The sequence below is a fragment of the Olea europaea genome, unplaced genomic scaffold (assembly GCF_002742605.1).
Source record: "Olea europaea var. sylvestris unplaced genomic scaffold, O_europaea_v1 scaffold3983, whole genome shotgun sequence".
In the NCBI taxonomy this organism is placed as follows: domain Eukaryota; kingdom Viridiplantae; phylum Streptophyta; class Magnoliopsida; order Lamiales; family Oleaceae; genus Olea; species Olea europaea.
The window spans coordinates 2,935-24,373 of record NW_019259413.1 but is presented as its reverse complement, the minus strand read 5'-3'; the positions used below and the strand labels follow the sequence as shown (position 1 = coordinate 24,373).

Below are 21,439 nucleotides of genomic sequence, written 5' to 3'. Positions count from 1 at the left end.
CCTCACAGCCCTTGGCCCAACGTGGCCGTGTTGGACAATGGATTTGTTTGGCGTACCCGCCTAGAGGCACAAGTGTACTAAACTACTGCAATTGCACACTATTTTTTGATTCATAATTCTTAGCTTAGAGCCTGAGAGGCTGTATGTAGTACTTAAACTTTCTTTTACAATACAAAGATTCAACTTGCTTACTCTCACTTGACGAACTCTGATAGTATGTTGAGAAGGATTATAATTTTGTATTACTATTAAGATATGGTATTTGGGTAAATGTCTACTCGATTCTCCCCTAGATCAAATAAATACTTGACCTTACTTGATCCTATAAAAGACATTTACGTGCAATAATAATTTATTCTTTTTAAACAAATAAAATTTTTATTAACGTTTTTGTTTTTCACTTGTTATTCTTCACACTTCTATGCAATTCGTGTGCAAGGCTAGACTTACTTTCGTTTCTTTCCAAAATTGTTGTGAGAAAGGAAAAAATTTCCATCTTTAAACAAGAAACTAACTTTTATTTGTAAAGAATTTGATTAATAAAATATTACATTTTAAGAATTGTTTTAAAACAGTGTTATTTTTCGTCTTTCTCGCACTAATCCGGTGTTACACGTTTCCTCTTCAAGAAAATCGCATTTTCAGTGTTCTAATTTTATCGTTTTACTCCAAACAGAAAAATCAGTGCTAAAATTTTTAGAATTAGGTTCGGCTTTATCAGATTTACGACTAACAAGTTGCTTCAGTTGAGCATCTGCATCAAATCCCACAGATTCTGAGATTTTCCAATGGCTGCACGACCCCAGATTGCCATACTTGGAGCTGGAATTTTTGTTAGAAATTCATACATTCCAAGGTTGGCTGAGATCTCTGATCTCTTCATTCTTAGAGCCATTTGGAGCCGCTCCGAGGTAACAAAAAAATTCTATTTTTTTATTTCACATTACTTTGTTTTCTCAATTTTCTTGAAATGTCATGTATCTGGGTTAGAAAATTTGGATCTTGATTACATACTTTTCTTTCATTTTTTTTGGCAATTAAATTAAAACATCTGATTTATGGATGGTGGGCCTTTTTTGTTTTCTCCTGTACTATATAAAGTTTGAAATTGACCTGGGAAGAAAATATAGGCCCTGTTAAACATTTCTCAATAAAATAATTTTACATTAAAATTCAAAACTTTTCGTTACCACACATTTTCCCGTCATTACGCTATTTAAAATTGTATTTTTATGAAAATAAAGTGGCTCAAACAGTGGCATAATATGGGTTAGCAAAAATAAAATATTTTTCTCTTTTCTTTATTCTATTTACTGGAATTAAAAGTGGGTTTGATGAGGATATAAAAGTTATTTGGGCTATGTGTTTGTTAGGAATCGGCAAAAGGTGCTGTTGAGATTGCTAAGAAGTTCTTTCCAGAGGTGGAATGTAAGTGGGGTGAGGCCGGACTTGATGACATTATTCAAGATGCTTCTATAATTGGTGTGGCCGTCGTTCTTGCTGGGCAAACTCAGGCATCTTTCTTTCTCTGTGTGCGCATAAATTTGTTTTTATGCAGATAAAAATGTTGATTATCCTCAACCACTAGAAATTATCTGAAATATTCGGTGCTTGAGTGTCTTTCTATCAAAAGTTGAAAATTTGGAGAGAGGTCTCATATATCAAATGTTCATGGACGTGCAAAAATCTAATCCTTGTGGTATGCTGTGAAGCCTGAATACTGATTGTTTCTTTTTCAACTGTGAAATATACACGAGCTGAACATATGTATGTAGTCCAATAACCATTTTTAGTTTCTCAAAATAAATGGCTCGTGGAGTTGTAGATATATCCACAGCAGTATAGGCTATATTCTGTATCCTATTTTGTGGGATTATTGCTTTTGTTGGTGCTCAGAAATGCAATATTTCAAATTTTGATTGAAATCTTTGACTAAGAAAAGATAAGTGATACTATGGTTGATGATAAATTGGTTGCTAAACTAAGCAATCATATCCCAAAGTTTGATTCCCTTGAGGATTATGTACCTGCTGCGGACATCCTTTGTGGGCCGTTTGTTTTGGCCATTTATTTATATTTTATGTCCATTTATTTAGGCTTTATGTTTTATTGGGCTTATAAATGGGTTTGGCCCAAGCCCCTTAACTAGGTTTATTGTTTTGCTTTTTATATGGTTGTAACGGGAACTTCCAAAGACAGTTGATGAATGAAAATTTTTCACGTTGGCTTGTTGCCCACTTTCCTTCCCCCTTCTTCCCTCTCTCTTTTACGTGCTCCCTCTCTTCTTCTTTTCCTTCCTATGGTTGTGATTCTGTTATTCAGCTTCTTGCTTTCTAATTGATTCTACTTCAAATTTGGTACCAGAATTAAAACTTGGTTTCTTTCATCAAGGTTCTTGTTAACTGATGTTGGGACACTTGCAGATAAACAAAATTGGGAACTATTGATGTCTTTCTCCACCTCTTCCCATAAGAGTAATATTCATCTACCAATAAAACTTATTGTTATACCAACTTTTGTAATATTCCCAAATTGCTAGATGCAGCCTACAACTCCTACCACGTCCCAGCTCGCCGCTGCCTTTTCTACACCTGTTTAAACCTCTGCAACGCCACACTCTCAATGACCAATACACAGTCAACAGCCTACATTAGACCACCAAAACCTATACCAAGTAGTAACCACCTTCTCCGCAACTGCCAACCCCCACAACCAACAATCGACCTAACACACTATCCCATAACCCACTTCAGTATCCGACAATATCACAACCCACATACACAAACCCACCAATAATACAGCCATCACAGGAACCAAGAACCATCTCCTTCTCCAATATCAAGCCACTCGTGAAACCCCGGAACACCTACCCTGCGATCGCCGCCTCCACTCGTGACACCCAAGGACTCCAACTGTCGGTCATCCTCAAAGCACCGACACCCATAATCACCGCAGCTATCGACAACTCATCTCAACTCAACCCACAATTTTCTCCAGATCACGTGGATATGGTTGGAAGGAATTGGCTAGAGATTATAATGGGTATTTGATTTTCAATTTGGGTTGTGCCTTAGTATTGTGGACTTGGTATTGTGAGCTTGGGGTTATGCACTATATTTCATTTCTTTACATAAAAGTGTAGTTCGATTGTGTTAAAAAAAAAAATGAAAAGAAAAGAAAACAAAAAAGAAAAGGGTAAAAAAAATTGTTATTTCTAACATTATTTTACAGGTATCTCTTTATTTTTGATTGATTGACACATCATCTCAATGAATCACAGGGAGTCAACGTTTCTACCTATCTTTGGGATTTGTACTACTATTTTGTTAAAAGAGTGTCAATTAATTTCAACGTCTCACTGTAATCCTAGTATGTTATCAAAAGCACCTTGACCGGATTCTTTAAATGTGTTTATTCTCCATTTTTACCCCACTTATTTTACTCGATTAAGTTGTTGACTAGTATTTGATCCTTACTTTGTTATTTTACATAGATTAGCAGTATTAGCTTGCCATATTTAGATTTTACATAATCCCATAAAAAATTAATATTTAAATGCTCAAGTTGTTATTCTCTTTCTTGAACAAGTTGTTTATTGATCTCTCCATACGTTTCATTTAGTTGGTGTTACATTGCATACAGTTGTGTAGTGGTCATATTGTCATATCTAGCTCCAATACTTTGACCATGGAACCTTCCCAATTTGATGTCCTCACCCGATAATCAGCTCAACTATAGGCTCAATTAGCGACTGTCCAAATTGAGGCAACTGCTACTCGTAAAGACAGTAGAGACCTAACTGCTAGGATAAACTAGAACAAACCCCTCCCTTGACAGACACTAATAATTCTGAAGCGTTCCATAATATACCCTATTGTCATCAACCTGGTGGTCGATAGCACGTTCAATGTAATTGAAGGAATGGGAAACAGGATCGTGAGAGTGAACAAGGCCGTGATCGTTAATGTACTCATTCGCCTCCTCACCAAGAGGAGCATTACTTTCAAAACATCAAATTAGACGCTCCTACTTTCGATGACTGCTCAGATCTTAGAGTTTTACTCAATGGATTAGAGACATGGATCTTTTCTTGTCATTGTATGGAGTCTCAGAGGATTGAAGAGTTCAATTTGCCAATCTGAAATTATCTAGCACTGCCCAACTCTTTTAGGAAAGCGTTAAGGTTATTTAGGCTACTTTTTAGTGTGATTTTTCAGTATTATACAGCTTATCAGATTTCAGAATTTAGTTTATTCGGGTTAGGCCCGAGCCCCTTAACTAGGTTTATTGTTTCGTTATTTAAAAGGCTGTAATGAGAACCTATGATGCTCGGACTTGAATACAGGTATGTATCTAAGTGTCGGATTTTTTATAAAATTTTCTACAGTGTAGGATATGGGTACATGATTAGAAATAGTCCAAATTTCGAACACGGGTACATGAGTACGCCTTTCAAATATCAATTTTTTTATTAATTCAAGATGTCATTTTAAATAGACAAAAGTCAATTATTCACAAAGAAGAAAATATGTATTGAATAAGAGGTCAAAATAAATAAAATAGATTTTGGGGTTTAGTTTACAATTATAATAATTATTAAATGTTATATATAAAATAGAAAATGAGGGACTTGATTGTAATTTGAACTTAGTGGAGCACTAAATAGTACTATATGGAACCCATTATCATTTTATACAAATAAAACCTTAAACCACCGATATGGAGAGGGAAATAAGGAAAAAAGAAGAAAATGGAAAGAAAGAAAAAAGAAGAAGAAAAAGAAGGGAAAACATAGTGTCGTTGCCTTCTCCACTCTCTTAATGGCGATGCTAGGTTTATAGAGGGCAGAAACGGGAAAGAAGAAAAGGTAAAGAAAAGGAAAGGAAAAAAAAGAAAGAAAAAGAAAGAAGAAAAAACGACTAAGTGTCCGTTGTTGAAATTTGGAAGATCCGACACATATCCCATACCCATGTCGTGTCGAGTTCGACATGGGTACTTCGACTATTTCGAAGAGTTCGAGCATCAAAGATGGAAACTTCCAAAGACAGTTGATGAATGAAAGTTATTCACGTTGACTTGTTGCCCACTTTTCCTCTCCTGTCTTTCCTCTTTCTGTCCCTCTTCTCCCTCTTTCTACTCCATGTACTCCCTCTCTTCTTCTTCTCTTCTTCCCCTGGCTGTGATTTTGTTATTCGGCTTCTTGCTTCCTGATTGATTCTACATCAGTAACCGTTGCACTCTGGTTGAAATTTTTATTTTTATTATTATTATTATTTTTCATGAGTAGACTCCAACAAATTATTCCGAATGAGATAGATATTTACTTCACTTAATAATTATTATGCAATTTACGTCGCCTTTCACAATTGAACCATTTTATGCAGGTGGATATGTCTCTGAGGCTGCTGAAGGCCGGAAAACATGTCCTTCAAGGTAATTCCATATGAAGTTAACATAAAGACAAGGCCATATTTTCTCAGTAATTCATGAAGCTAGAGCGAGTTCACACAAATGTAGTATGCTTTCAATGGATAAAAAGTTACAGTTTATTCACTGTAAAATTTCTTTCAATGCGAATCTAGTCTTTGTTAAACTATAGCTGTTATTGTTTATATGAGGTAAATTAACCATATATCGTTTTGTGCATGTCGTACTCGGATGAATCCTGGTTCTAAAGAGAAACCTGCTGCAGCTTGTAAGTAAGATATATTTCGGATTTATGTGATTGCAAAGGTTTTTTTATGTGTTAACTTACATTTTGAGAGATATCCATGGTTCTTCACTTTTTAATTTATTTCATATTCAGCTAGGACGGTGTTGACCCTAAGCTTTTCTTATTTTGGACGTTAAAAAAACCCAGTGGGAAACAAGTCATTATTGGAGTTGCAGTTGGACCCATCATTAGTCCTCAACTTTTCTGCAGTCAACAGAAAAAAAGAGGAAGAAAAAGTTCAAGAAGAAAATAAAGTTATATGTTGCCATTACATGGCTAAACTCATGCCTAACTTCACTTTTGTATCTTTCAATGGAAATTGACTCTATTTACGTTCATTTTTGCTCATCTTTTAATTTGCATCTTGGTTTTCTTTCCTTTAAAAGTTTTACAGTCCTGGAACTGCAGTTTCACGTGCTACAAATTTTAATTGTGTGCGCATCAGCACATCTTGGTTCATTATTTGATTAGTTCTCTGTTTATGTTTTTTTGGGGTCGTGTGAATGATGTATGTTGGAAACTCATTCAGCAATAAATGAGGTGGAAACTGCGTTGTCATCTTATAATTCCCTTAGCACCACCCTTCCTAGTCCACCTATTTGGGCGATTGCAGAAAATTATCGTTTTGAACCTGCTTTTTTGGAGGTATTTCTAAATATTTTTTTCGTTTTACTTGATATAAATTTTTTATATGGTGCTTGTTACACACGACATTCTTTGTCATAGAGCAAGAAAATGATGGCTGAAATTGGAGAGGTGATGAATGTTCAAGTCATTATTGAAGGTTCTATGAATAGTTCAAATCCTTACTTCTCAAGTTATTGGAGACGTGACTTTACTGTGAGTACCATTTTCCACAGTCCAATTAGCTTGTCTGCTAACCAGCTAACCAATGAAAAAATATTATTTGGAAATTTTACTATAATGGATATGCTTAATCATTTGAGTAATGTTAAATATATCACTAGTGGTGTATTTTCATTGACTTTACATTGTGATTCCAATTAAATGGATTCCACAATTTTTCATGTGATTAATTTTAATTGTACTTATCATGTAATGACAACTAGGTTTTCTGGCACCGTTGGTGATAATAGCATTATTCGAATCATTTAGAGTTTTGTACATACTATTGGACAAATCTGGACAATACAATATACAGGAGTTTAACTTTCTCTCCTTCCTTCAAAATGTCCAATTTTGTACCATCCACAATCTTGGACAAGGTGTTAAAGTCAAGTGTTCATTTCTAGTGACACACAGATATACTTCTTCTGAATCAGCTGAACATGCGGACAAAGTTAGCTTTAATGAGATATTAATCCCATAAATTCTTTATCTTGTTTTCTGCGAACCAACAACCACCTGTGAAAAATATCCATATGTATATAAATTGCCAGGTCACTTGAGGTCAAGTGTTAATTTCTGTTGACATACAGATGTACTTTTGTATCAGCTTAACATGCTGACGAAGGAGACGTGTAATGCAATATTATTCCTATAAATTGTAACGGGGAGTATGATTTATTTTTATATTTTATGTTAAACAACTTTTCTTCGCTTCCAGTTCAATTGGCCGAACCAGCAAGCTTTTATGGTAATGCTCTGAAATGTTCCATTTTCGCAGGGGGGTTTCATTCTAGATATGGGGGTACATTTCATTGCAGGATTGAGAATGGTAAGTAATCTATCTTCTTTTTAATTTGAACATATTTTGTGGTTTCTTTGGCAACCATACGAACTTTTATGCTTGGACTAGCATAATTCAGGCACAAGAGCTAGCATCTTGATCTTCTACCTTCCGCTGCATTACCATTTAAGTATCTGAAATTTCAACTACTACAAGAAATTAATTTTTGAGTTCATATCTCAAAGCGTCATTCCTCGGATTCATTTTACCTATTAAATTTATGTCTATTCTTCATAGAGAGGAAATGCAAAAGAAATTGGAGTGCTACTCTCTCTCTCACTCTCTCTCTCCCGCTCTCTCTCACACACAAACAGAGTTGAATTTGCATTTGAAAAGTAAACAATCGTTAGTATGACATGAGAGTCAAAGTAGAGACACTCTAGATATTAGTTCTCAAAGTTCTTTAAAGAAATTAACCATATATCGTTTTGTGCATGTCGTACTCGGATGAATCCTGGTTCTAAAGAGAAACCTGCTGCAGCTTGTAAGTAAGATATATTTCGGATTTATGTGATTGCAAAGGTTTTTTTATGTGTTAACTTACATTTTGAGAGATATCCATGGTTCTTCACTTTTTAATTTATTTCATATTCAGCTAGGACGGTGTTGACCCTAAGCTTTTCTTATTTTGGACGTTAAAAAAACCCAGTGGGAAACAAGTCATTATTGGAGTTGCAGTTGGACCCATCATTAGTCCTCAACTTTTCTGCAGTCAACAGAAAAAAAGAGGAAGAAAAAGTTCAAGAAGAAAATAAAGTTATATGTTGCCATTACATGGCTAAACTCATGCCTAACTTCACTTTTGTATCTTTCAATGGAAATTGACTCTATTTACGTTCATTTTTGCTCATCTTTTAATTTGCATCTTGGTTTTCTTTCCTTTAAAAGTTTTACAGTCCTGGAACTGCAGTTTCACGTGCTACAAATTTTAATTGTGTGCGCATCAGCACATCTTGGTTCATTATTTGATTAGTTCTCTGTTTATGTTTTTTTGGGGTCGTGTGAATGATGTATGTTGGAAACTCATTCAGCAATAAATGAGGTGGAAACTGCGTTGTCATCTTATAATTCCCTTAGCACCACCCTTCCTAGTCCACCTATTTGGGCGATTGCAGAAAATTATCGTTTTGAACCTGCTTTTTTGGAGGTATTTCTAAATATTTTTTTCGTTTTACTTGATATAAATTTTTTATATGGTGCTTGTTACACACGACATTCTTTGTCATAGAGCAAGAAAATGATGGCTGAAATTGGAGAGGTGATGAATGTTCAAGTCATTATTGAAGGTTCTATGAATAGTTCAAATCCTTACTTCTCAAGTTATTGGAGACGTGACTTTACTGTGAGTACCATTTTCCACAGTCCAATTAGCTTGTCTGCTAACCAGCTAACCAATGAAAAAATATTATTTGGAAATTTTACTATAATGGATATGCTTAATCATTTGAGTAATGTTAAATATATAACTAGTGGTGTATTTTCATTGACTTTACATTGTGATTCCAATTAAATGGATTCCACAATTTTTCATGTGATTAATTTTAATTGTACTTATCATGTAATGACAACTAGCTGTTCTGGCACCGTTGGTGATAATAGCATTATTCGAATCATTTAGAGTTTTGTACATACTATTGGACAAATCTGGACAATACGATATACAGGAGTTTAACTTTCTCTCCTTCCTTCAAAATGTCCAATTTTGTACCATCCACAATCTTGGACAAGGTGATAAAGTCAAGTGTTCATTTCTAGTGACACACTGATATACTTCTTCTGAATCAGCTGAACATGCGGACAAAGTTAGCTTTAATGAGATATTAATCCCATAAATTCTTTATCTTGTTTTCTGCGAACCAACAACCACCTGTGAAAAATATCTATATGTATATAAATTGCCAGGTCACTTGAGGTCAAGTGTTAATTTCTGTTGACATACAGATGTACTTTTGTATCAGCTTAACATGCTGACGAAGGAGACGTGTAATGCAATATTATTCCTATAAATTGTGAGGGGGAGTATGATTTATTTTTATATTTTATGTTAAACAACTTTTCTTCGCTTCCAGTTCAATTGGCCGAACCAGCAAGCTTTTATGGTAATGCTCTGAAATGTTCCATTTTTGCAGGGGGGTTTCATTCTAGATATGGGGGTACATTTCATTGCAGGATTGAGAATGGTAAGTAATCTATCTTCTTTTTAATTTGAACATATTTTGTGGTTTCTTTGGCAACCATACGAACTTTTATGCTTGGACTAGCATAATTCAGGCACAAGAGCTAGCATCTTGATCTTCTACCTTCCGCTGCATTACCATTTAAGTATCTGAAATTTCAACTACTACAAGAAATTAATTTTTGAGTTCATATCTCAAAGCGTCATTCCTCGGATTCATTTTACCTATTAAATTTATGTCTATTCTTCATAGAGAGGAAATGCAAAAGAAATTGGCATTGCAGGATTGAGAATGGTAAGTAATCTATCTTCTTTTTAATTTGAACATATTTTGTGGTTTCTTTGGCAACCATACGAACTTTTATGCTTGGACTAGCATAATTCAGGCACAAGAGCTAGCATCTTGATCTTCTACCTTCCGCTGCATTACCATTTAAGTATCTGAAATTTCAACTACCACAAGAAATTAATTTTTGAGTTCATATCTCAAAGCGTCATTCCTCGGATTCATTTTACCTATTAAATTTATGTCTATTGTTCATAGAGAGGAAATGCAAAAGAAATTGGCAGTGCTACTCTCTCTCTCACTCTCTCTCTCCCGCTCTCTCTCACACACAAACAGAGTTGAATTTGCATTTGAAAAGTAAACAATCGTTAGTATGACATGAGAGTCAAAGTAGAGACACTCTAGATATTAGTTCTCAAAGTTCTTTAAAGCACATAAGATTTCTCTTTTGGTTGATGACACTGCTGTTCTTGGAATATAATGGATTAATTTACATCTAAACAGGCTTACCGATGAAGAGAATTTAGGTGAGGTGGTTCAACATGATGGTGACAAAGGTCCCTGAGTTCAAGTTTTTCCACCAACTATATAACAATTGTGCACCTGACAAGCCTTTAAAAAAATAAATCAGGCTTGCACTTAAGGGGGCATACATTGAATATGAGATACAGTTGAATAAATGTATAATTTTTCTAACAGTTTAAACTTGTAGATGAAGTCGTTAAACACCTACATTGTTAATTCTTCATTGCTAATGTGTTTCTAGCCGTATATTTTGGCTTTGATTTACTTCTTTCTGCTCTTGCAAATCTAAAGATGGTTGGGTGTGAGATAACATCGGTGTCAGCCAATACCTCTCACATAGATACAACTTTGCCACCTCCAGATATTATCTCCTCAACTATGTAAGAATATTAACCATAAGATTTGACTTATTAGTAATCTCTTTTGTCAGAATTAGACTTTGACATATTCTTTTTGTGAATTTTTTTTTGTTTCCTTTAGTCAACTGGAGAATGGGTGTTCAGGTGTTTTTGTGATGGTGGTATCATCGAGATCTCCCAAGGTATGAAGTCGATAGAATGTCTTTTAACATCTTCCGGCAGGCCTATGTTTGGCTAAGCTTAGAAAGTTTACTTATGTTTTCGAAATAAATAATTTTTTTTATGGGTGAAAATTGGAAATAACCAAGTGGCTTATTTTGATATTATGGTAAGAGTTACTTTCAAAATATGTAACTCATTTTTTATAATCATTATTTTTATTTTTTAACTTAAGGAAAGGCAACATTAAACCAACATGTTTGGAGACAGAAGGTAAGAGCTTGTTTGGTTTGTGTTTCAGTTTTCAATTTTGAGTTTATTTTTAGTTTCTGTTTTGAGAGTCTATTTTAAGATTTTTAAAAATACATACGTTTTGTAATTTTGAAAAATTGTTCTGAAAATAGAAAACTAGAAAACACTTTTAATTTGAAATTTTGAAAAATTATTTTATGACAGTTTATTCCATGAAATTTGATCATTGAGTAAAATAAAATAATTTTATGTTAAAATATTATAAATCATATATACATTTTAAAGTTGGTAAATTTTACCATATTTTTTCCTCACTATAAAAATAAAAATTAAAAATAATAAATTGAGTTGGCTAAATATATGAAATAAAATGAAAAATTAATGATTTGGATTCAGAATATTTTTATCTGTGTTCATATATATATATATATGTGTATGTGTATGTGTATGTGTATGTATGTAGTTTTTAATTTTTAGAATTTTATTTAAACGATTGTTATCCATGTTTTGAGTGTTTTCAGAACTTAAAAAATGCATTTTAAGTTTTATGTTATATAAGTTTAACCTTGTTTTCCAAAATGTATTTTTTGAAATATTAGATCAAACAAGTTTTGGATGTTTTGCAAAATTGAAAACTAAAAACAGCTTGAAAATAGCAAATCAAATGCTCCCTAACTTTCCTTTTTATGTTTAAGCTTAGCAAAATATGCTTTAAGTTGTCTATGGGATAATATAAATAAGGATGCCTACAACACTTGCATCAGATAGATTGTTTGATTCCTATAGGTACTCTGGCGAGTTGTGGGCTTAAAAGGAACAATACAGGTCGAACGAGGAAACAAAGAAGGGAAGCATGGTTACTCGGTAAATGTCTTCTATAATCTCCTAAAATTTTGAAAACAATCTATTCTAGAGTTGGTTATATGATAAATCAAAATTGTTGTCGTAGGTTACTCTTTTTACTGCTGGTGGGCAAAGCAATAGCTGGTTCTACCCATTTTGTGGTGTGACTGAAGAGCTCAAGACTTTTCTATCTGATATTTCAACGGTAACCCTTAAGGTCGTTCCCTCTCCAAGTAATTTTATTTGAAATTCTAGTATGTGAAAGATAGATACTACAAAAGTTAATTAGCATGCTAGTTGAGTTGGTTTAACCTCTGCATTTATCCTGTTCTCAGTACTTTCACTTTTACCTAGCAATCTCCCTTTCGGGGTAGGGAAACATTTTTCTTCGTTAAATATATTATTTTGATCCAGTAACAAAAATAACTGCCATTAATATTCGTAAAACTATACCTATAAAAATTTGGGAAGGTGGTATTGTTCCCCAACATGTTGTCTAAGTAGTAGTTAGCCTCCAACCTTTAAAAATGAGCGGGTTGATCGTCAGCCTTTCATTATAGTCTCAAATTTAGTTCTCAAAGGCGAAATGTTTAAATCTGTGTTGACCATCATGCGACCTTCGCACATCCAACTTTATGAAGGAAAAAACTTGTTTCCCAACTTGGGCTGGTGCCTAGAGGCATATTTTCATGAGTGTTACTTGACTATTTGGCTGAAATTTGGAGCCCGCCTTCGATTTTCCCTTAAATTACCTGTAAAAACTTAATTATTTTTTAATAAAGTAACATTTTCTTCTTCTTGTAATGTTAAATATGTCTATTTATGATATAATCTGTGTTCCTCGTTCCTTTTCTCACTTGATGTGCGTATGCACGTATCGCTTGTTCATTTCATCGATTAACAGAAAAATCAAAGCTACCAAGCTGAGCCTCGCCTCTCGTACCTCGAAGGTGCCCGGGATATTGCTGTTTTAGATGCAATGCTTGAATCTGGGAAGAGACAAGGAGCACCGGTCCAAGTAAAAATGTTTTAGCTTCACCTTCTCAAGTTCAACTGTTCATGTATGATGCAGTGAAGAATTAGTACGGCACCTCTATTCTGGGAAAAGGCCTGCCCAGATAAGCTATTAAAGGAGGGAGTTGGGGCAGAAATAATGGATTTGGCTTATGATTAAGGAACACATTAATGAAGATAGTTTATGTTATTATATGATTTTGTCGGAATTGATTCAGATTTAGGAATTTACTTTTTATTGTGTTACATTGATCAAATAATGCATGTACTTATGCTGAATAATAGCAATAAGAAAGAAAAATTGCATCCACGAGCACTTGGAGAACCAAGTCGCCACACCGATCGCAAATAGTCCTGCCTTTTTATTTTTTATTTTATTTTTTGAGGATGGGGCAATCCACAGTCGCTACTTTTTGGGTGTGCATTGGGTAAATCCTCGGACTGGCGCAATATCCTGCAAACCATGCTAATCAGGTAAATCGCACTAGGCAAGTCCTCTGTGACAAACTGGGCTCTTCATAGGTTTTATGGCGCGTTGTCCTTCATTCCATCCATCCCCTCCCTAGTAGATCAAGGCATTTAACTTTTTCATGTCGGTCAAGCTTTGTTAATTCCCAAAAGAGCGCTGTGTCCAGCCTGGGCCCTCGATGCTGAGGTGTACGCCATACACCTTGGCATACTTGCTACACATTTTGTCATCACAATTTTTCCATTTTCAAGTGTCATTGGTAGACTATCTACAAAGATTATTATAGGGTTTACGCCATATCCAATGACATTAAAAAATTTTAGAAGATAAGATATCAAGTGGATTAGAAGAAAATAACTTGGTTTTTCTTAACCAACCAAACCTAACAGCATTTATTTCTCATAATTTTTCTATCTGCCAATGGAAAGTGACAATTCCTTCATAAGAACGTATAGACTACTTAAGAGGGAATAAAACTACACGCTATCGATTGAGTCGAGTGGTTGCTTTTGGACCCATTGAAAGCTTTTTTCTTTTCAAGAAATTTATGGATATGGACCAATTGAAAAACCATTCATGAAAATGAAACTAGTCTTCTTTATTTTTATTTTTTTCCGGGATTTTCGGCATCGTATGAGAAACTTTTGGAATGTTAAAAAATTATTCGGATCTGTCTTGTGAGCGAGTATGCTTTTCTCGACTTGCATTCCTATGAGAGATTGTGAAAAGGGAAAGAGAACTTTTAAAGGGCATTTATTCATTAAGGTCAAAATTACTCGTTTAGGATTTATTTGATCAAAATAGCATTATTCTTATTTGAAAGTTTTACAGAATATTTGTTTTGCTCTTAATAAATATTGCTTCTGTCTCCTCTTCTTGTACTTTAGTGCCATTTGAAAAACAAATGAGAAAATAATCATTTTCTTTTTAGATCCCCAAAATCCTTGCCCCTAAAACCTTGAAAGGGGTAAATCGCGGGTTATGCCTCAACTGGATCACAGGTTCCCCCACCGCCTGTACACTTCTGCGCAGAAGAGATTCTCCTCCAAAGTGATTGCTCCATACCAAATAAATCTGGTCACAGGTTCCCACCAAGATTCGAACCTCCACCCTACCGCTGGAAACAAGATAAATGTTGATTGACCCACCAGTTTAACAGTGCCTCGAGGGGCAGAAAATAATCATTTTCAGTAAGGGGGAAGGGGGGCAAAGTGTTAAATCATGAGAAATTTCTTAAAGAAAGAAGGCCTTGAGTAAATAACATTTTTTTTTTTAATTTTCTTAAATTATCCCTTTTAAGAAATTTCCTCAAAAAGGGAGACAAATGAACTCCCTGCCTTAATTTGGTACTTTTAATTGGCAATATATTCTGATCTTTTGCTTTTATTAGGACTATATTTTTTTCTAAAATATATTTAGATTAATTTGTGTATATATCGCGTTGTATCAACGACATGTTTCATCTACATGATTCATTACAACTACATGGTAAAATGTAATTAGTTTCATATAAAATTCTCTAGCTATATGTGCACGAGCTTTTGTAGTTGTCCAAATTATAAGAAAAGTATAAAGTGTAGTATCTCATATTCTCAAATGTGTTAGCATGGCTACACTTTTCCCATATAGTTTGTGATTACATTTTAAAAAATATGTATTTAACATACAAATTGATAATGGATTAAGCGATAATAATAATACTAGCATAATTATGTTCTAAAAATAAAATTTGTAACTGAATATTAAGTTGAAATTAAATCCAAATTAAACAAAATCAATTAGAAAGTTTAAAACTTTTGAAACACAAGTTACCCAAAAAAATAAATAAATATAAATTTGGGTCCCAATTCTTACATGTATCAGAAGCTTTGTAGAAAAGAAGTTCTCTTCTTCATTATTTTAGGATCCATTCAAAGTAATTTTATTTTTATTTTTTATTTTTTATTTTTTATTTTTTATTTTTTATTTTTTATTTTTTATTTTTTATTTTTTAACTAGTTCAGAAGCATTCTCTATGAAATCAAGTTGTTAAGGGTGTTCTTTTTTTGCTTTTCGAATATCAACTTGAACAGAGTTTGAGGCTTATTAATAGGATGTTCGTTGGGGATTAAAATTAGATTTTTTAAGTATATTGTGATAAAAGTTTTTGAAATATGTGGTTAAAAAATTATAGGACCTATAAAAGATTTGGTTAATATTGATTGTTTGACTTTAATTTAGATTAAAATCATATTTTAATCTAAGCCAAACATGCACTAAGGGTGTCATCTAACAATTTTTTTACATATAACAAATCTGATGTATACTCGACGCGCATTAACAAAGAAAATACGACTTTAAATATTTTTCTATCGCGCTATTTAGTTCGTCATCTTAAGAAGTCTTAGATCCTTAATAATCACAATATTATGTTTTGATATGACATCTTTCTTTCACACATTGTTCTTACAAATCGATGATGATGAACGAAGTGGGACAACCTAGTCGAACTAATATGTAAGAAGAAGTCCAACCGACTGAACAAAATCAACACGTGCAACTGATGAAATGCTGTAAGAAATAAGATAAGAAAATCGTTGTACTGTAAAAGGTAGAATCAGTAGGTTTTATTCTGATTATCATTGTATCATACCAAGATTCTTAAAGATTGTTTCTTAACAACTCATATAATTATATCCCTATTATTCCAACTTTCACTGCCCATATGCCCTATAAAACTAATGATTGTATTACAAAATCTTGGCATTGATTTTCTAAATATAGTTGTAGCTACTCAAAACAACCCTCATCAGTTTATCTCCTCAGGCAAGTCATCAACCCATCTCCCTCTCTCCCTCTCTCTCTCTCTCTCTCTCACACACACACACACACACACAAACACAGAACATTTGGCACAGATTTTATTTATTTATTATTTTTTTCCATTGGCTGTTTACCGTCATAGAAAGGCAGATTCGGTGTAGTGAGCTGCAGCAGCCCCCAGACCCGCGCCACCCCATGCTGTGTATCAATGTCATGTAAGTTCAAACTGAGATTCTTCCGGTTCTTTTCTCTGATACTTGAAAATTGATCAATAGCATTGACTGTACTGGAGGCTTTGATTGAACATAGTGGATAGTGCACGATACTGAACATTACCCAATAGTACGGTACAATGGACATGCTTACAACTTGTTTTTTCTTTTTCCGATCATCTAATACTTTGTAATATTCTTGTGCAGTTCAAGTACCAACAAGTGATTCTTCTGCAGTTTTAGGGTATTAGAAACTGAATCCTGTTTATCGATCACTCTACCAAGAGAGAACAAAATGCTCAAGTTTCCAGTAAATGAAGAGTTTGCTCTGAAGCCGACGGCCCCAAAAATTGCTGGCTCAGGGGTGATTGTTGGTGGTGATAAGGTAATTTGCGCCTATGATCTTGTTGAACAGATGGAATATCTGTATGTTCGTGTTGTTAAAGCAAAAGAATTACCTGCAAAGGACGTTACTGGTTCTTGTGATCCTTATGTTGAAGTTAAGCTTGGTAACTACAAGGGAGTCACAAAACATTTTGAAAAAAAGTCGAATCCCGAGTGGAATCTTGTCTTCGCTTTTTCCCAGGATCAACTTCAAGCTTCATTTGTTGAAGTGGTTGTGAAAGATAAGGATGTCGTGTTAGACGATTTCATTGGCAGGATTTCCTTTGATCTTATAGATATCCCTAGACGAGTTCCTCCAGATAGTCCTTTGGCACCGCAGTGGTATAAATTGCAAGATAAGAAAGGGGAAAAACTGAAGAAGGGTGAAATTATGCTTGCCCTTTGGAAAGGAACTCAGGCAGATGAGGAGTTTTCAGATGCTTGGCATTCTGATGCAGCAGCAGTCGGGAGCGAGGGCGTTTCAAGAATTCGTGGAAAGGTATATCTTTCTCCGAGGCTATGGTATTTGCGAGTGAATATAATCCAGTGTCAAGATTTGATTTTAAGTGACAAAAGTAGATCTCCTGAAGTTAGTGTGAAGGTCGTTCTTGGAAATCAGGCTTTGAAAACTAAGATTTCTCCTGTGAAGAGTGCGAATCCAGCATGGAATGAGGATTTGGTATTTGTCGTTGCTGAACCATTCGAGGAGCCTTTGATTATAACTGTGGAGGATAGAGTTTCATCGAACAAAGATGAGATCTTAGGAAAGTGTTTAATTTTGTTAAACTCTGTCCCGAGAAGGCTGGATAATAAGCCTGTCGGGGCTAAGTGGCATAATCTTGAGAAACATTTCGTGGAAGGGGAAAAGAAGGAGATTAAATTTGCTAGTAAGATTCATATGAGGATCAGTTTGGATGGTGGTTATCACGTATTGGACGAGTCAACGTCTTATAGCAGCGATTACAGACCGACTTCAAAGCTGCTATGGAAATCCAGCATTGGAATTCTTGAGCTGGGAATTATAAGCGCCATTGGCCTTTCAACAATGAAGACAAAAGATGGCAGGGGAACTATTGATGCATATTGTGTGGCCAAATACGGTCCAAAATGGATCCGGACAAGGACAATCATCGATAGTACATCCCCTAGATGGAATGAACAGTACACATGGGAAGTATTCGATCCATGTACTGTGATTACAATTGGGGTGTTTGATAATGGCCATTTACAAGGAGGAGGAAAGGATGGGTGCATCGGAAAGGTCAGGATTAGGCTATCGACCCTTGAAACAGAACGTGTTTATACACACTCATATCCTCTAATTGTCTTGAAACCTTCCGGTGTGAAAAAGATGGGTGAAGTTCAATTAGCCGTAAGGTTCTCGTGTACGTCTTATGTCAATATGCTACAAAAGTACACGCATCCATTGTTACCGAAAATGCATTATGTTCATCCATTGTCGGTAACTCAGTTGGATATCTTAAGGTATCAGGCTATTCGAATAGTCTGGACAAGGTTGGGTCGAGCTGAGCCACCATTGAAGAAAGAGGTCATTGAGTATATGCTCGACGTTGGATCACACATTTGGAGTGTAAGAAAGGCTAAAGCAAACTTCATGAGAATAATGAATGTAATGGGAGGGGTGATTGCTATAGGCAAATGGTTTGATCAAATATGCCATTGGAAAAATCCTCTAACAACTATTCTTATTCACATACTCTTTATTATACTAATCCTTTATCCCGAACTGATTTTTCCAACCTTGTTTCTCTATCTCTTCTTTATTGGCATCTGGCGCTACCGATGGAAACCGAGACACCCGCCTCACATGGATATTCGGCTTTCTCATGCTGATGCGGTAGGGCCGGATGAGTTGGATGAAGAATTTGATACGTTCCCAACTTCAAAGGGATCAGATTTAGTGCGAATGAGATACGACCGTCTGAGGAGTATAGGAGGAAGGATTCAGACGGTTATTGGAGATTTAGCAATGCAAGGGGAAAGATTTCAGTCACTTTTAAGTTGGAGAGATTCAAGGGCATCTGCTTTATTTGTTGCATTCTGCTTATTTGCTGCCATAGTTTTGTATGTGACACCATTCCAAATTGTGGCTCTTTTGGCTGGTTTATATGTGTTAAGACATCCTAAGCTGCGCAGTAAGGTTCCGTCATACGGTACTAATTTCTTCAAGAGGCTGCCTGCTAGATCAGACTGCATGTTGTAGGCATAACTGCGACTTGTTTGCACGAGGATAAATAAAGATTAGCTTCTTTTTATTCCTCAGTACTGGTAACTATTATGTAATCATGTTCATGTTGGTCGAACACGTCGATCATGTATTAGTTTTAGTGTTGTTCATTTTATGCACTTGTGGGGATATGAAGTAGCTTTGATTGAAATGCGAGATTGTTGGAAGGACAACTCCCAAAAGTAGAAATCTCATCACCAGCCTTTTTTTTTAAATCCGATTTTTGCTCTCAATCTTTAAAAAATGAGCACATTTAATCATATTGACGGTTTACATCCAAATGAGCCATTTAAAGAAGTTAGTGTTGATAATAATGTAGGAAAATCTGAGTACGTTAATGAACTCCAAGGCACGAAAAAACGTTATCTTTTAAGAGATGTTTCTCCCCTATTCAACAAAGTCACAATTGGGGTATGATAGAAAATCTCTCTCAGGATACAATGGAGGCGTTTGATTCAAATTGTGACTATTTGATCAAACCAAGAAGACACTCGAAAATGACTGATTGATGCCAAGAGAAAGAAGGAAGAATAAATTGTTTAATGTGTTTGCAAATGAGAATTCGCCCAGAATTTATAGATACTGAGGCAACTGTTTGAATAGGTGTATCCCTTGGAAGTGACTGTTAAAAAATGAACAGATGCACCTATTCAAAAACTTTTGAAAATAAAATTCCCGTTGCGCAGCGGCAGACACTAATCCGGGCGTCAAATCATTCGCAAAACAAAAAATTAAACACATGCAAAATGATGAAAAATATCTAACAGTTAGTTGAGTTTCAATTATTTTAAAGGAAAAATAGAACATTCCACTCACTACTAATCTAATAAATGGAATAAAGAGTAATTAAGTTCACACTACAAATTATCATCGTTATTATTATTATTTTTGCACAATCACACTTTATGTCTTCAATCTTTGCTCATTATAACACTTATATCATGAACTTTTTCGTTCATTTCCTATCTTCGACATTTCATTAACTAACACATAATTAATCATCTTTCACGATGTTTTTTATCAAAATATTTTATTCGTATGCTTTGAAATGGAGAAAAAACACTTAAAATGTCGTGCCAACAATATTTGGCGCAACAATGGAGAAATATTTGTTGCACCACATTTTAAGTATGATTCTATCTAGAGATGGGCGCGGGTCAGTTCGGTTCGGTTCTCTTTATTGGTGCAACAATGGAGAAATATTTGTTGCACCACCTTTTAAGTATGATTCTATCTAGAGGTGGGCGCGGGTCAGTTCGGTTCGGTTCTCGAACCAAAATTTTCGGGTATCTAGTAAATGGAACCGTCGGGGTCCAAATATAATTATGGAACCATTCGAGTTCAGTTCGGTTCTGTATTATAATTAAATTTTTTAACATTTATAACAGCACTATATAAATACAATTAATGACACATTCAATCGTAGTTTTACAAATTAACATAGTCCAATTTAATAACATGTAAATAACAAGTTCTCCAACAAGATTAATTTACCAATGCTTACAATTTACAAATACCAAAGAATAGATACTAATACCGAAACTTCAACTATTCATCGATTGCTCGACTTACCAATTGAACAGAGAGAAACCAACAAAACATTCTGGAAAACCCTTAAAGAGCATAAGCTAACTGCTAACTTATATTATTAACATGATCAAATGGCTATTTCTCCAATTTAGATGTTGCATGCAAACCTACCAAAACCAATATGTATCAGAACTAGTTAAAGAATTGAGTGTAAGAGAAATTTTTACTTTGTGAAGAGACAATACACAAGTCTGACAGTCATTAAGTATAGTTGATTCAACTATAAACGACTTGATAACATGGAAAAAGAAAGGCATAGGAATTAGGGAGAAAATGCAATATTAGAGATTCAACATGGAAGCTGAGTTCAGTCCCATATGTAGCGGACAAGGGATAGTAATAGTCTAAGGTAGTTTCAAGGTAGACACTGATAAAAACATGTTTGGATCATGTTGAGATAAGAAATGAAACAATAAAATGAGGAATTGGGCCAAAAATTTAAAAAATTAGAAATGAAACAAATTATTGGGCCAAAAATTTGGATTTAGAAATTGTTAATTTGTTAGAAAAATTTAAATTAAAATAATTTGATTTATTCAATATAAAAAAAAATTAGAAAGATTCGGTTCTTATTTGGATTTTCGGTTCTTTGTTTAAAACTGAGAACCGAACCGTACCCATCAGTTCTCAATTCAGATATCTGTTTGGGTATTTAATTTGACAAGAACTGTCGGGTTTGGTTTGGTTCGATTCGATTCGGGTTCGATTCGGAGATTT

The 21,439-nt window shown here is 34.6% G+C and overlaps 2 protein-coding genes across 5 annotated transcripts; both read left to right on the top strand.

Moving 5' to 3' along the window:
- The first annotated feature begins 562 nt into the window (after positions 1–562).
- Positions 563–13,366, top strand: LOC111387315. Of its 4 annotated transcripts, none has more exons than XM_023011868.1 (12): positions 563–911; positions 1,374–1,514; positions 5,385–5,433; positions 5,678–5,695; positions 6,243–6,358; positions 6,440–6,553; positions 9,533–9,583; positions 10,682–10,770; positions 10,871–10,931; positions 11,947–12,024; positions 12,110–12,208; positions 12,908–13,366. In XM_023011868.1, exons 1-12 carry the CDS (start codon positions 789–791, stop codon positions 13,034–13,036), a joined length of 1,068 nt encoding a protein of 355 aa, XP_022867636.1. In that variant the 5' UTR covers positions 563–788; the 3' UTR covers positions 13,037–13,366. The 4 variants fall into 4 exon arrangements, with proteins under 4 accessions (XP_022867636.1, XP_022867635.1, XP_022867634.1 ...); XM_023011867.1 differs by lacking the exon at positions 9,533–9,583 and adding an exon at positions 7,341–7,391 and having other exon boundaries at positions 565–911; XM_023011866.1 differs by having other exon boundaries at positions 569–911; positions 12,110–12,220.
- A 2,959-nt stretch (positions 13,367–16,325) lies between these two features.
- Positions 16,326–19,283, top strand: LOC111387314 (FT-interacting protein 1-like). The gene is made up of 2 exons (XM_023011864.1): positions 16,326–16,503; positions 16,708–19,283. The coding sequence occupies exon 2, from the start codon at positions 16,796–16,798 to the stop codon at positions 19,106–19,108; it is 2,313 nt and encodes a 770-aa protein (XP_022867632.1). The 5' UTR covers positions 16,326–16,503; positions 16,708–16,795; the 3' UTR covers positions 19,109–19,283.
- The last annotated feature ends 2,156 nt before the right edge of the window (positions 19,284–21,439 follow it).